The 14,192-nt window shown below is 39.5% G+C and overlaps 1 protein-coding gene across 2 annotated transcripts; it reads left to right on the top strand.

Annotated features, from left to right (window-relative positions):
* The first annotated feature begins 354 nt into the window (after positions 1 to 354).
* fhl1a (four and a half LIM domains 1a) lies at positions 355 to 14,158 on the top strand. 2 transcript variants are annotated; one of them, XM_069171737.1, is made up of 6 exons: positions 355 to 451; positions 10,006 to 10,187; positions 11,169 to 11,346; positions 11,897 to 12,066; positions 12,274 to 12,460; positions 13,316 to 14,158. In XM_069171737.1, exons 2-6 carry the CDS (start codon positions 10,032 to 10,034, stop codon positions 13,468 to 13,470), a joined length of 846 nt encoding a protein of 281 aa, XP_069027838.1. In that variant the 5' UTR covers positions 355 to 451; positions 10,006 to 10,031; the 3' UTR covers positions 13,471 to 14,158. The 2 variants fall into 2 exon arrangements, with proteins under 2 accessions (XP_069027838.1, XP_069027837.1); XM_069171736.1 differs by lacking the exon at positions 355 to 451 and adding an exon at positions 6,540 to 6,683.
* The last annotated feature ends 34 nt before the right edge of the window (positions 14,159 to 14,192 follow it).

Here is a 14,192-nt window from a genome sequence, read left to right on the forward strand (position 1 = left end):
TAATTCTTCCATTCGTTACCAAAGAAGGAGAGGAGTGAGGCCAGAACAGAAGTAGGACTAAAATGTGTCCAGTTCACAAGTCAGTCACTCTTTAGTAAACTGCTGACATAAAGGATAAATAATATTATTTTCAGGGATTTCTGCACAGCAGTCTTACACAAACTGTTCATTGTTGTCTCCATGCTCGTTGATGCAGAAAAATTATGACTTTATTATTCTCACGAATGAGAAGTTAACAAAGAGAGCTTGCAAATTCCTGGCTGAGGTCATTGTTTATGAGATCTTACAGGGGTTTGGCTCATGTCCTGCAATCTTTTTTCTTTTTTTTCCCCCCTCTGCTCAGTCTGTCTTTTAAAGCTGGGTTGCCTCCGCAGATTTTACTTCTCGGCCAAACCCACCGGACACACTGCCGGTGTCGAGTGAAAGGCGCTCATCTTTACGTTCCTCAGAGGTGAGTCCAAACCACAGCTGTGTTTAACCGGGATTATCAAGCAGCTGGTCACTAGAAGTTTATCAAACGGAAGTCGTTTGCTCCATTTAACACCGGTTATGTCAGATGCATAATTGCAGCTCTTCTCCGATCTGATGGACATAATTTGGATTGATTGCAGAGAGGGTCGAAACGAAAACGTATGCGAGACAAGTATGCTTCACCTGACACAGTTTGACTGACCAGTTTAGGCACGCTGGTGTGACCGCGCAACAGGTGATGGCGAGTTTGGCGCGGCAGCATACAGCTCTGTATTTTAGTCCCGTATGTTAAGGATTTGTATATGAACTAAGTTAAGTTTTCAGTTTGTAATATTTTAGCAGTAAGATCGCTTCAGGGAGGGATTCTTATTACCAGAAAATTAAAACACCGGTGTAAATAAGCACATTCACTACCTGGAGTAGCCTACAGTTTTAGGGTGTTTGTACTTTTCAAGAGAACATGAACAAAAGGAAAAAGAAGAAAGTGAAAATGAAACATGTCAAGGAACACTCTCTTTACGTTTGACATACCTGTCCTGTCTGTAATGTAGCCTATATTAATATAGGAAGTATGAGTTGTTGAGTATAAGTTGAACAGTATAAGTACTTTTAATGTTCAGTTTAGTTTACAGTTTATCAGCGAGGTGTTCATGAACCCCAATGTTATTTCTGAGGACATATGAGTAGATGATTGAATTGTGCCTTATATTGAACTGTACCTAGTATTTTGACAACCTCCCACTTATACATGACATAATGTCTGGAGGTAACCCACACAAAGCACTCCAGTACAAACAGTTAATAATAGCTCCAGGACTGTTTAATTTAATTGCCTCAGATTGGTTATTTATCTTGTATATGGTGTGGTCTGGTGTTAAGATGTTTTTGTCTGCATAATGAACAGTAGAGTTCAAAGATGTGTAACTGTAATCTGTTAAAACATACATCTTAAAACAAACTTAGAATCTCCTCCCTTCTGGTTTGTGCAGCTGCCAAACCAAATGCATGATGTCATTATTAGAGACCTGAACATTACGTTTTTTTGTTTTGTTTCTCTCTCTCTGGCACACTGGTCCTCTTTGTGGCTCCACTATGACTTCACCACCCTTCAAAAGTCATAAAAACTTTTTACTGTGCTGAGTAATAAAGTAACCCACTTTTAACTTGGAACAGCTTTTTCATAAGAGTTTTTTTACAGTAATTTATAAATCACTTTTTAGACTATAATATGTATCTCATGTATAAGTTCTTTTACTTTAAAATTCAAATGTAATGTCACCACAAAAGCAGTGTACGAATCCAACTGAACAGTTACAGATTATTAATTCTTAAAGGCTGGTATATGGTGTATTATTTATATCCCTCTTCAGTGGAGTTGTTTTATGTCAGTGTGTGAGGTTGCCTCTCCATGAGGCCAGCAGCAGGACATCTGCCACACTGAGGAGCTTTGGTGCCAGCAGTTTATTCAGGCAGAGCTTTTGTTGAAAGGACAGTTTCATCATGTCTTTTATTGTTGCAAATGGAGCAGAGAGACCCAGAAAAAGGAAGAGAGGAAGAGGGTGTGCCTGAGTGCAGATGAACAAGTTGATGAAATACATGAAACAGCGCTCTCACCAGCTCACCACAAGACTCCAAAATAGGCAATGCTGCATGTTTGTCTGTGTGGGCAATATCCTCCGGATGTATCGCCGTCCTTCTTCTTTCCCCTCTTCAGCCACAGAAAAACCTGTCTTTGAATAGCACATGATTACTTTGTGAATAAAAGAGGGAGAATGTGTCAAAGAAATGAGGAAAAAAAAAAAGAAGAAACACAATAAAAGAAAGAAAATGGGATGTAAGATGTTTTAAAAGAGAAGAAAGCAGTGTGTTCATGATTTTATGCAGTGGTGGAAGAAGTAGCCAGATCCTTTACTTAAGTAAAACACTAATAACTACTAATGTCTCTGCTATCCTTCATTATGTAGCTGGCTGAGCTCATTTTAACTACTTCATAAATGAAATAAAAAGTTCAATATTTCCTTATGAAATAGGAGTATGATTCTATTCCATATTCAAACTGGCCAAGCCCATAGTCTAACACGGATAATGGTTATGCAACCAAGGCTCGATGCCATCTTTTGGCCTGCAGTGGGAGGATAAAGGCAGTGAAATAAAAAAAAAAAAAGAATGGTTTTCCTCTGCCTTTTGCCTATAGCTTAATGAATGTAAACTTTGTGTGTGCTTTGACTCCCTGATGGTTTAGGAAAAACATCATGTGACAGGCACTTTAATACTGTTTTCTGTGGATCATTATTGAAATATTCAAGTTCACAACTGGATTTCTTCTTCTCTAAGCTCTATAGCCTATAGGTCAGCAGAGGGAACTGACTCTTCCTATGTTTAGAGGCTTCAGTCATGTGAAACCAAAGAGAGCTGAAGCACTCACCGATCTACAGTGAGGGCTTTATCTGTAAATTCTTGTTTGTGACTGTGGATCTGTGTCTAAGCAACACTCCTCTCCAAGCCACATCCATTGGACAGGAGTGTTACTGAGTTGATAAGAGCTTCCCTCGTGTCCTTTTGTCCACACACGTTTGGCCTCAGCGTGTCTGGGTCTTGCTGCCACATCGTGACCTTATGTCCGTGTTGTAATGCAGCTCTGTGTGTGTGTACAAATGAGCGGTGTGCCTTGTCGCTGTGTTTTTCTGTATGAGGATGGTGAGTCAACTTTCCCCTGATGGAGATAGTGTGGCTCACTCTGGTCTGTCTGCCCGCTAAACTGATTTGGAGGATGACTGAGACGCATGGATGTCCAGGGCAAGAGGTCAGGTTGAGAAATGAGCTCTCAGACACACAGACAAGGCTTTTGTTGCTGTTGGTAACAGCACAATGAGGGTGGCTCTTTATTTCTGTCACCCTAGAGTGATTTGCTCTTATTTATTCAGGAAGCACAGGCCAGATTTCCTGTTTCTCACTGCTGCCAAGCCCCAGGGGTGATAGGTAATGGGCTCTAAAAACTAATGATATGCATTCATAACACAAAGAGTATGCATCATGTATGAGATAGCTTACTACTGTCTTTTTTTTTCATTTATGGTGAGGACAACTTTAAAGGCCTTATGGTCCTTTTTTTCTCCAAATATAGAAATTTAAAAAAAAATGGTTATCACATCACCAGCTACGTATTTAACCAGGATTCTCTTATTTGGAAGAATATATTTATAGTTTTGTTTATTGTTCCAGATGATCAGGAGTTATTTGTGTTCCGTAATAAGCGGGGCTTTGCAGTTGGCAGGTGGAGAAGTGGGCTCTGCATTCCTGCTTTCATTGTCTATCAGGACAGCAGACTGAGGGTAGAGTTAACATGATCACTGCAGAAGAGACTCAGTGTGAATGTGTGAATATACTTTACAATAGCGCTGTCAGAAATATCCAAGCAGGAAGACAAACATTAAACAAACATGTCCTGCTCCTTAAAAAATGAATTTAACAAATTTGATTTAAATATGTGTTAGTTAAAGTAGGCAGTCTGGCAAACACGTGATAAATACTGTGTGTACAATGCGATTCGTTATCCTCGTTGTATAAAGAAAGTTGGAAAAAGTATCATCAAAAGTTGTTGTTTTTTTTCACTTCATGATGCCTTCACTGGACTTTTGATGGGGTTTAAATTTTAAAAAATGAGCCTTTTTCTGGCAAAGACAGGACCCTGACATGTTTCCCTATTTTTATATTTCATATGTATGATGTTTACAATATGTTTCACCTCACATTTCCTCAGAAAACACTTGAGAAAACACCCTCAGTAATTGTTGTCAAAAATATGGCCATACTGTACACATAATGTTTTTTCAGATTCAATGGCATGGGGTTTTAACAAGCCATTTCTGTTGTTAATGCTAATTAGGCCATTGGTTCCAACTGTACTTTGTCAATTTACATTACATACAATTGTTAAGGATGGAATTATGATAGAATTTATGTTCTTCATGCTGCATTATACACTCTTTATTTATTTGCTGAATGTTGCTGCGCAGTAATATTGGAACTCTGTCATGCTGGCAAGATGTGCACCCATTTTTTCATAATTATCCTCATCATAATTTTTCTGTTCACCCCCACCATCATCATTATTCCATTTGTCAACTATTAGATGAGAAGAACTCTGTGAGCCATTATGTTTTTCCACAGAGTACTTCACCCCATCTCTTACTGTAAAAATAACCCAATTAAGTCCTGCAAATAATAGAACCAGAGAGCAATGCATCGTGGAGAAGGTCCAGAGATGAAGAGATTAGGAGAGAATAGTAAAAAAAAAATGGTTATAGATAAAAAAAAAAAAAAAAAAAAAAAAAAAAAAAAAAAATTCAAACAAGAATAATTCAAATTTTAATGTGGAAATAAACTGAGGAGGAAGAACAGATTTCCTGATGTGACAGAGAGTAGATGATCTACTCAGGAGAGATTTTTGCCATAGACTGGGAGTTGTGGCGCCTCCCTGCACATTAATTAGACTTTGTGGGTTTAAGGTAATTGGGTGACAGATTATAAAAAGGGACAAACGTAATGTTGTGTTCTTTTGGTAATGGAGCAAATCAAATCTGTAATTACAGCCAGATGCCCTTTAAACCACGGAGCACAAACACACAGACGCACACATACACAAGCAGCTCACTGCTTTGATGTGTTTTGTCTCTAATATATGAAGAAGGTTATTTAAGAAATTAGTCTTTTCTTTTTAAATGGAAAGTAGTGTGGTTCCTAACCAAGATCTGTGAGCTCATCACAAGTCTTTATTTCTCCGAGTAGGGCTCTCAGTCTCCTCTCATTCTCATTATGGTGCTATATTTCTGTATTTAAGCTGGTCTGACTGTAAAAGCCCAAACACATCAGAGTTAAAAGCCATCTGTGGTGCTACATTTTCAATGCTGCACAGTAGATGATGATTGTGATGGTCATGGTGCTTTTGATCATTGATTGTTGTTGGCAGATGTAGAAATAGTAATATTAAAATGTATTTAAAGCAGCTGTAATCCTGATTGGGTCTGCCACTCGTTACACATATGCAGCTTGTTTCATCTCATTGTTTAAATTTTTCTGCCCCACATCTTTTTCATTCACTCTCACTGCTCTTACGGCATCATTTTTAGGCTGCAGCCAACCCAGTGTCATGCCAAAGCGTCAGCCCACACTAAAGGATAGCATTTGGGTGTCACATTTTGCCTCAACAAGGCGTGAAAATTAAGGTGCCTTACATTTAGGCACCAAAAACCACGTGGTTAGGTTTAGGAAAAGATCATAGTCGGAGTTACATGTGACACAATTGCAATTTGGTCAGCTTTAGGCTCCAAATCTTCTAGGTTAGGGTCAGAAAAAGATCAGGGTTTGGGTTACGTAAGTAATGTTACGTACATCACGTAAAATAATGATGTTACTTTGAGTAAGTAATATACTTGTTATCGAAAAGAAATCCAAATGGATTTCTTCAGGCGACGGTCTTGTGTTTGTTCATCCAACCACCCCCATCCTCCCTACGTGGACCTTATCACTCTTTGTCACATGACCTCCTTCTTCGACCCGGACAGAGGCTGTTTCTTATGAATTTAAATAAAATAGTCTATCTTGAAATTTTAATCTGAAAGATAACAGAGAACAATTCAACACTGACAGTATTTACACAGACAGTCCTGAAGATACAAGAAGGGAAGCTTATAAAACACTTCAGCACATATTGTCTCGCCTCACCTCAGTCAACAATATAAACTTGCTCCTCCTGTGAGTCATCCCTTTGAGTTATGATGTGAAGTGATCCAACACGTCATCTGTACATGTTCTGAACATTGTGAAAAAACATTTATGTCCAGGCTGTGGGAGTATCTGTTCTCCCTCATGGCCTCCAGGCTGTGTTTTCTCTTTTTTTACCTTCTAATGTTACAGCAGTGGAATCCAATCTGGATCACCTAATCTATCCTCGCTGATTCATACTCACTCATCCGCTCTATTCTCTAATGCATACCCTAAAAAGGACTGGAGGGGTGAAGGTTGGATTTGGGTCGGGGGTCGGGGGTGTGTGTGGGTCACAGAGGAGTATATACAGCCCCCCATAACATAAAGAGGCACATGGTCTCTGGGTTTGACCCTCTGTGGATGCTGCTGTGCCCGTGTTGTCTTTCTTTTCTCCTTCTTCCTCTCTACCCGACTGGAATCAAACATGACTTTCTACAAACACTCAGGTAAAATTAAAAAAAAAAAAAAAAAAAAAAAAAAACCGTCTCAGTACTGGATGCTAAACACGTTTTTGAATGTATGACTTTTTGTAGTCAGGTGAAAAATGTAAAACCAATTGACAAGCTTTCAAAGAGTCAGCTTTTTAAGAGCTGTGAAAAACAGGCCTGTTTTCAGCATTGTGATGATGCATTTTCAGATAATTGCGTTGGATTTTAAATCGTTTATGTGGCTTGAGGAATAGGAGAATTTTCCATATCCATAAAGCAACCCTTTATCCTTCAGTTAATTTATTACAGAATCATTCAATTTTAAAGATGTTTTCCACTGACAGCAAAGGTCCACTACATTGTTCAAACAACTGTCCCTGCAAAACAAACAGGTGGAAATCTGTCAATGCATAATTTTAATATCTAAAATCATCCCTTTTAGGTAAACCTATTAAATCATTGTATCTTAAATTATATTTAATCATACTGTTTGACAATGGAGTTTTGATACAGATGATCACTTTTTCATTAACCAAAAACTAATTTTGTTTCTCAGATGAAGGTCTTCATCACGAAGGTGGAATTTTTCATTTTAGAAGGTGCAAAATTTAATTAACAATAATTTAATAATCTAAGATCAAAAGTCCCATCATCTTTTGTTTGACTTTTAGTGAAGTGTAAACAACAATGGGAGCAACGCTTGACTGTCCAAGTCTAAAATCTAAAATCTTCCCCTCCTCTGGTGGTGCAGAATTATTAAATTACTGAATTCATTTTCATTCATTGTATTGTGTTATAGCTAGCTCGCTGAAACAATGCAACGGTCCTGCTTTAAATCTTACCCTGAAGTAGGTTCTAATGTTCAGTCTTTGTTGAAACTGTTTTAGAGAGGCCTCGATCAAAATGATCTCTGAACATTTTGGAGAGTGTAGGTTATATTGCTATTGAACTGCATTGCATATGCAGAGAGGTGTTTCTAATATTTAGACTCTATTAAATAAATCAATTGAAAGTTATTATAATGTAATACAATTCAACAGCTCCAGGACTGTATTAAACTCCATTATGAACTTGGATTTTGGACTGCATTATGAATTGGTAACTGCAAGTGCTGCACTGAAACACTAACTAACAATAACTACACAGTGGTATTTTATCAGATTTTTCCTTTTTGATATTATTAATATTTAAACATGTAGAGCCTAAAAGTTCATGAATGCCCTTTTAAGTCATGCAGTGTATGATGAATTGTGAAATGATGTCAATATGGGCAATTTTTACTTTTTTCTGTAGTCAAATGAATTATATTGAACCAATGATTTGTAATTACATTGTATCATCATAAAAGGACCACTGTGTGGTAAAAAATGTTGCTTTGATTGGAAGTAGGAGGGATTTTTTTTGTTTTTTTTAGAGCTCTCATTGTATTTTGAAAAGTGTAAGATCAGTCTGTTCCAGGGTTTGTGTCGTACCTTTTTGAAAATGTATTTTTTTTCTGTACAGCGCAATGATATCAAGGTCAAGATGTGATTATGTTGAGGAGGTCATCTCTCAAGAGTATCATCATCATCCAAGGAGTCAGAGAACAAAGTTTCAGTAATGTAGCTGTTGATTTGGCTGTTATGCCGTCTGGGTCAGGCTGTTTTTGAACGGCTATTTCCAGTCTTTGAGTCACCTCTCAAACTCGTGGCAGTGTGACCTTTCCCACTAAACAGGAATTCTCCCCAAAGGGGCCACAGTGGTACTCCTCTTCCACCACAGTTGCCTGTCAGTGCATACCATGCCTGTTTGACGGGTGGGGGGTGGGGGGGGGGGGGGGCAGCAGCTGTCACACTGTCTGCAAGAAAAGATTAAAGTACTGGACATGTTTCAGCCGGCACCACAATAGCTGCACAGTCCCAGTAGTCATCACTCTGCATCCCTCTCCATTTGTCCCCTCAGGAAGGTCAACACACTTTAAATAGATAATTCAAGTCAAAAAATAGATCTCTGGGCTGGCTGGGCTCCGTAATAAGTACTCTGTGTGTGTGTGTGTGTGATTTGACAAGGTTGACAGTGTTGGACTGGTTGGGTTTTTATCTATTCCACTGCTCTGTGATGTTACAAGGGGGAGAGTATAGGTGGGCGTGTCACTGCTCAATCCTCAGTCCGGTCTTTATCCCTGGAGCACAGCTGCAGAAAACCCCCTCGCTCCAAACCCTCTCCCATCTGTTCAACCCACATACACACACACCAGGGGTACATACCACACTCTCCTCTCTTTCACGTGTCTGTTTACCACATCCCACTTAAATAGCTACAGTCCCCCTTCATAAATATTTCCCCTGTTCCTATGGTTACCAGGACAATTGCCATTCCTCCCATTGTTTGCTCCATAGCTCCTGTTGTACTGGATTAAAATGATACCTGCTGCGCCGAATAAATCAATTTTGCTAAAGTTCACGCGGTGATCTGTTACCCTGCGTGAGAGAAGACATTTAAGTGATGTAGATAAACCTTCTACTGATGTCCAGACTCTACTCCCACCCACCCACGGTTATTACAGGAAACTATTCCCAGTGGCCTCTGATGAGAGGGAATGCAGGAGTGTTGATGAGTGAAGAAGCAAGGCAAACTTGAGTTTAATTTGTTTACACCCGTATCTAATAAAACAACCTGGCCCAAACTCAGACAAAAGGGAGTGTGTGGACCGGGCTCAGGGGAGGTGAGTTTCAAGGTGGGAGGTGCAGAGGAATGAGCCAGACGGTCTAAAAATATGACCTAAGCTTTCCAGGGAGAGCATGATAAAAAGTCTGCAGGCCAGGAAGCATGTGGGCTGTTTTTTTTTTTTTTTTTAACCTCACTCACACTTATGTCATCAGTTTGGTATGCCGCTGGTAGAGCCGCATCTCGCAGTTTTTTTGGATGGGAAAACACAGAAAAGCATGTCATCCATTGTAAATTTATTCTGATTTCTGAAAGTATTTTAAGGCTCAGAGGTCAAATGTACTGAAATGTCTTGAGAATCACTGCGCTTTTCAACAAACTCCACTTTTTGAGTTTTAGATGGGCTTTATAGTTTCTTATATTCAGCATCTGAATATATTCAATATTCAATATATTCTTTTCTTTCTTTGTTATTTTGAGCTTAAACTGTTAAAAAAAAAAAGTGCCAGAAGAGAAAACTGTTATTGCTGAAGTTGGACCTTCCTCTTCTGACCAGCATTGCTCCGTTGAGTCCTGGCTGTGTTAGAAAAGGCAACACTGTCCCCATCTGGTGTTTAAAGGAACAATTCTGTCGTGTCAGGAGAGCAGCAGCTCTGAATGCCCAGTGACGCTCTCCTCTCCCGTGTTCTCTCAGGTCCCAGGAGTTATCTGACCTCCACCATGACCGATCGCTTCGACTGCTACTACTGCCGTGACAACCTGCACGGGAAGAAGTACGTGAAGAAGGATGACAAGCATGTGTGCACCAAATGCTTCGATAAGCTCTGCGCCAACAACTGCGCAGAGTGCAGACGCCCCATTGGAGCTGACTCCAAGGTACAAATACAGAGTGCGCGCGAGTGAAAAGAAGCATCAGAAATAAACAACAACAAAATGACCACAGATATAATCTTTTTGGACATGTGAATACGATATGCACATTTGTTTTTTGAAATGAATTACATTCATTTGAATTAAAAAGAGACAATGCTGTAAATGTTTATTACTCTTAATGTGGTAGTTGGGAGGAAACCACATTTATTGTTAGTTTCCGCTGCATTCTACAGATTCTTGGCAGATTCCAAGGAAGACATTAAAATAGATCAAAGTTCAATGTCACATTCACACATGAATCGAAAGTATTTAACAATTCATCTGAAACTAGTATGTTTATGACAGCTGGTTGTTCCATTCAATGTCTCAAAAAGCCGTGACGGCGAGGCTGCATTAATAATACCAGGACCCTAAATGAAATCCAGCTATTGTTAGTTTTATTATTTACACCTGTGCTTTCATGTCTTCTGTTAAAAAAAAAAAAAAAGACCTTGCCGTTTTGAATTCAAACATGTCTACTATGAATGTTACTGTGATATTACACACAGATTAGAAGAGAGCGAGAAAAGGAAATACTCACATATGCATGTAATGTATATTCAGAGAGCTCGGCGGCTTTAGCTTGCGGTCTGTCTGTCTGTCTGTCTGTCTGTCATCCAGCACGCTTCCAAAATACTCTCACCACTCAGTCACAGGCAGTTAAATCTGTGAAAAGACGTGTCATTACTACTAATGGGGCTTAAATACTTTAATACCCATTTGAACCGTCTAAGTCCCCTAACTCCTTCATGGCCCACCACATCCCAGTTCACCTCATCTCTAGTTTAATGCTTGCCACATGGGCTTGTTCTGTTTTCTGGCCCTGACCGTCAGTCCACATGATGAGTAAACAAACCCCACTGTAATGAGGTCTGGATGAGCACTTAGTGAGGGGGCACATCTGCTCACCCTGCGCTTCCTTTTTTTTTTTTTTTTTTTGCTCAGGAGCTGCACCATAAGAACCGCTACTGGCACGAGGACTGCTTCCGCTGTGCCAAGTGCTACAAGCCACTGGCCAGTGAGCAGTTCAGCGCTCGGGATGATGGCAAGATAATGTGTGGCAAGTGTGGCTCCCGGGAGGATGGAAACCGGTGCCAGGGCTGCTATAAGGTGGTCATGCCAGGTGGGTTTGATGCTATCGCTTCTTCTTTTGAAGGGATAACTTTTTATTTTACGCAATCACTTACAAAAGTTTAAAAAAAAGAAAAGAAAAGAAAATGTCATGCCACATACAGATGTATGCAAAAGTTTGCGCAAATTACATAGTGTGAAGGGGGGGGGGGGAGTAAACGCAGCACATGCAGCATAAAACAAAAACTTTAACATCGGCCTTTCTATAAATGTTCATGGATGAGCTTAAATTTTGAGAAATGTGTAAAAGATTTACACTGTATATGTGGAATATTCTATGTAAAGGTGCAACCATATAACAAATTTCAAGCAGTAAAAGCAACATAAAGCTTCAGAGCAGAGGTAGAGCGAACTGATACAAAATATTATTTGACAGAGTGGAATTGAAAGACATATAAAAAAAAAAAAAACTAAAAAAAAACACAACTCTGCCTCTAAGGGAACAAAAAGGGAAAATAGTGTGGCTCCCGGCTAAATAAATTAGTGGCTAAATACCATTAACTTTCAGTCTAAAGGATTGTTTTTCACAATTCTTTTTGTAGGATCCCAGAACGTGGAGTACAAGAACAAGGTGTGGCACGAGGAATGCTTCACCTGCTTTGAATGCAAGCAGCCAATCCACACGCAGAGTTTCTTGACCAAGGGCGATGACATCTACTGTGCTCCCTGCCACGACAAGAAGTTTGCCAAGAAATGCTTCAACTGCAAGCAGGTACAAGCCGTGATCGCGTCATGTTTTGTGATCATTGTTGCAATTGTTTGCTGGAAGAGCTCATGTATAGCGTGATGTCCCGTCCATGCAAAATGTACCCCGTAGTGCCGACGGTTCACTTTGCCACATTCGAGCAGAATTAATGATATTTCAGCCCTTGCGTGTTTGGCGTCATGATCGAAGTCCCTCTCTCCTCTCTCTTTTAAGCCCATCACCTCTGGAGGGATCAGCTACCAGGACCAGCCGTGGCACTCCGAGTGTTTCGTTTGCCAAACCTGCCGTAAACCTCTGGCAGGAGCTCGCTTCACTTCCCATGAGGACAAAGCTTACTGCGTGGACTGCTACAAGACCGATGTGGCCAAGAAGTGCCATGGCTGCAAGAACCCAATTACAGGTCAGGACGGCATCAACGTTTGTTGAAACGAACACTGGGGTTTTCTTGAACGTGTACAGAATGCATGGTGGGATGTTTTCTGCATTGTAACAGAGTTTAAGAGCAGATAAGGCAAAGATGCCACGTTTTCTACTGACAGATGACTCACAGGACACTGCAGTAGAGTTTTATGTTTGGTGTCAGAGTTAGATGTAAAGTTCTGAAAAGAACTTCACTGTCAGTATGCAATTTACAAACACGGTATTGAATTGAAAGAATTATTTCCATTTAACTACCATCATACTCTCGATTCCTTTAAGGTAGTCAGCAACGGGTCATCTGAACATGCAAACATTTTTTTAATTTGTTTTTAAGCATACAGTGTGTGGGGTATGAAGTTTCCAATAATACATTTCAAATACATTAAAATATTGTTTGGGTTCATGTGGAGATTTTCTTTCAAGAAAATCTTTATCTTAACTTGAATTAGCACTAAATGACCTGTAATTTAAAAAAGAAAAAACTCCGGTGAAATTATCAGCAGGATAGAGAACTTGAAAGTCAAGAGTTACTGTAGTTTTGTTTTCTCATTCACGACATTCACATCAAAATCTAAAAAGTATCCAATTTAACATACAAGTACATTACATAATAAAACAAAGTGCAGGAGTATTTCGCACATTAGAATTTAAACTTTTTTTTTTTTAAATGTGCCCACGAAGTCTTAAGAAAGCATAAATTTCACAAATACATTCCCCCTTTTTGAATTATCTGTGCTGGATGCGAGACCACACGACAGATGAATTTTAAAGACGTGGTCCTCCGTTATCTAAAACTATGATTACCTGACTGACAGACGTGGTTCTACCTCTGCAGGGTTCGGCCATGGCACCAACGTGGTGAACTACGAAGGATACTCCTGGCACGAGTACTGCTTCAACTGCAAGAAGTGCTCCCTCTCGTTGGCCAACAAGCGCTTTGTCATCAACGGAGATCACATTCACTGCCCCGACTGCGCCAAGAAGCTGTAAACTTCACTGTTTGAAGTAGAATTACACCAAAACTGACTTTTAGACTGTTACTGAGAAAAGAAAAAGAAAAAAAAAAAATCCACTTTTAAGGATTTTTTTTTGGGGGGGGGGGGCGGCATTAATATTGAATCTTAAAAAAAACACAAAAAAAACGAAATGGAATTCTAAATTAAGTTTAAAAATGCCATCAGTCAATTTTGGTGAAACTTCTCTTTGCAAAGTGAACAGACCTGAAGTTATTTCAACTAAACGTGCTTTCATTTATCTACATATACATTATTGCAGCTTGTTTCAGTGTTTGATTTTAACGAGGCGACAGAATTTCCTTTGTAGGATTGTGACGTGCACTATCAGTCTAATCTAATCCAGGATTCTGCGCCGCTTTACGAGGCAAAAGTCTTTTCAGTGCCTTACTGGAATCGTTCAGAGAATAAGATGTTTTCTCCGTGCCCGCTGCTGCTGCTGCTGCTGCTGCTGCTCATACAAACCAGCTTTGATGAATAATCTGTTACATCTCTGAATGTTTGAATGGATTATGGGGGTTTTAAAAAAAAAAAAAAGTTAGAGTGAATTTTAAATTCACAAATTAGGTCGTTGAGATTGATGCTGAAATATAAACTACTCGTGTATTCAAAACGTTGTGAGTGAAGTTCAATGCAAAACGAGAATAAAAAGGAAGTGATGCGAAGCCTTGTTTTTCTTTAGAGTGGCAAATTAAATCA

Source organism: Embiotoca jacksoni, unplaced genomic scaffold (assembly GCF_022577435.1).
Source record: "Embiotoca jacksoni isolate LCO1_2020_lvr unplaced genomic scaffold, fEmbJac1.0.p SCAF_5, whole genome shotgun sequence".
Classification (NCBI taxonomy): Eukaryota; Metazoa; Chordata; class Actinopteri; family Embiotocidae; genus Embiotoca; species Embiotoca jacksoni.

Bases quoted from the DNA above. Each gene is read 5' to 3' on its own strand.
- fhl1a (XM_069171736.1), top strand. From the start codon at position 6,662: ATGACTTTCTACAAACACTCAG. The intron at 6,684-10,005 runs GTAAAATTAAAA...GTGTTCTCTCAG, and splicing joins GACTTTCTACAAACACTCAG to GTCCCAGGAGTTATCTGACC. The intron at 12,067-12,273 runs GTACAAGCCGTG...CTCTCTTTTAAG, and splicing joins AATGCTTCAACTGCAAGCAG to CCCATCACCTCTGGAGGGAT.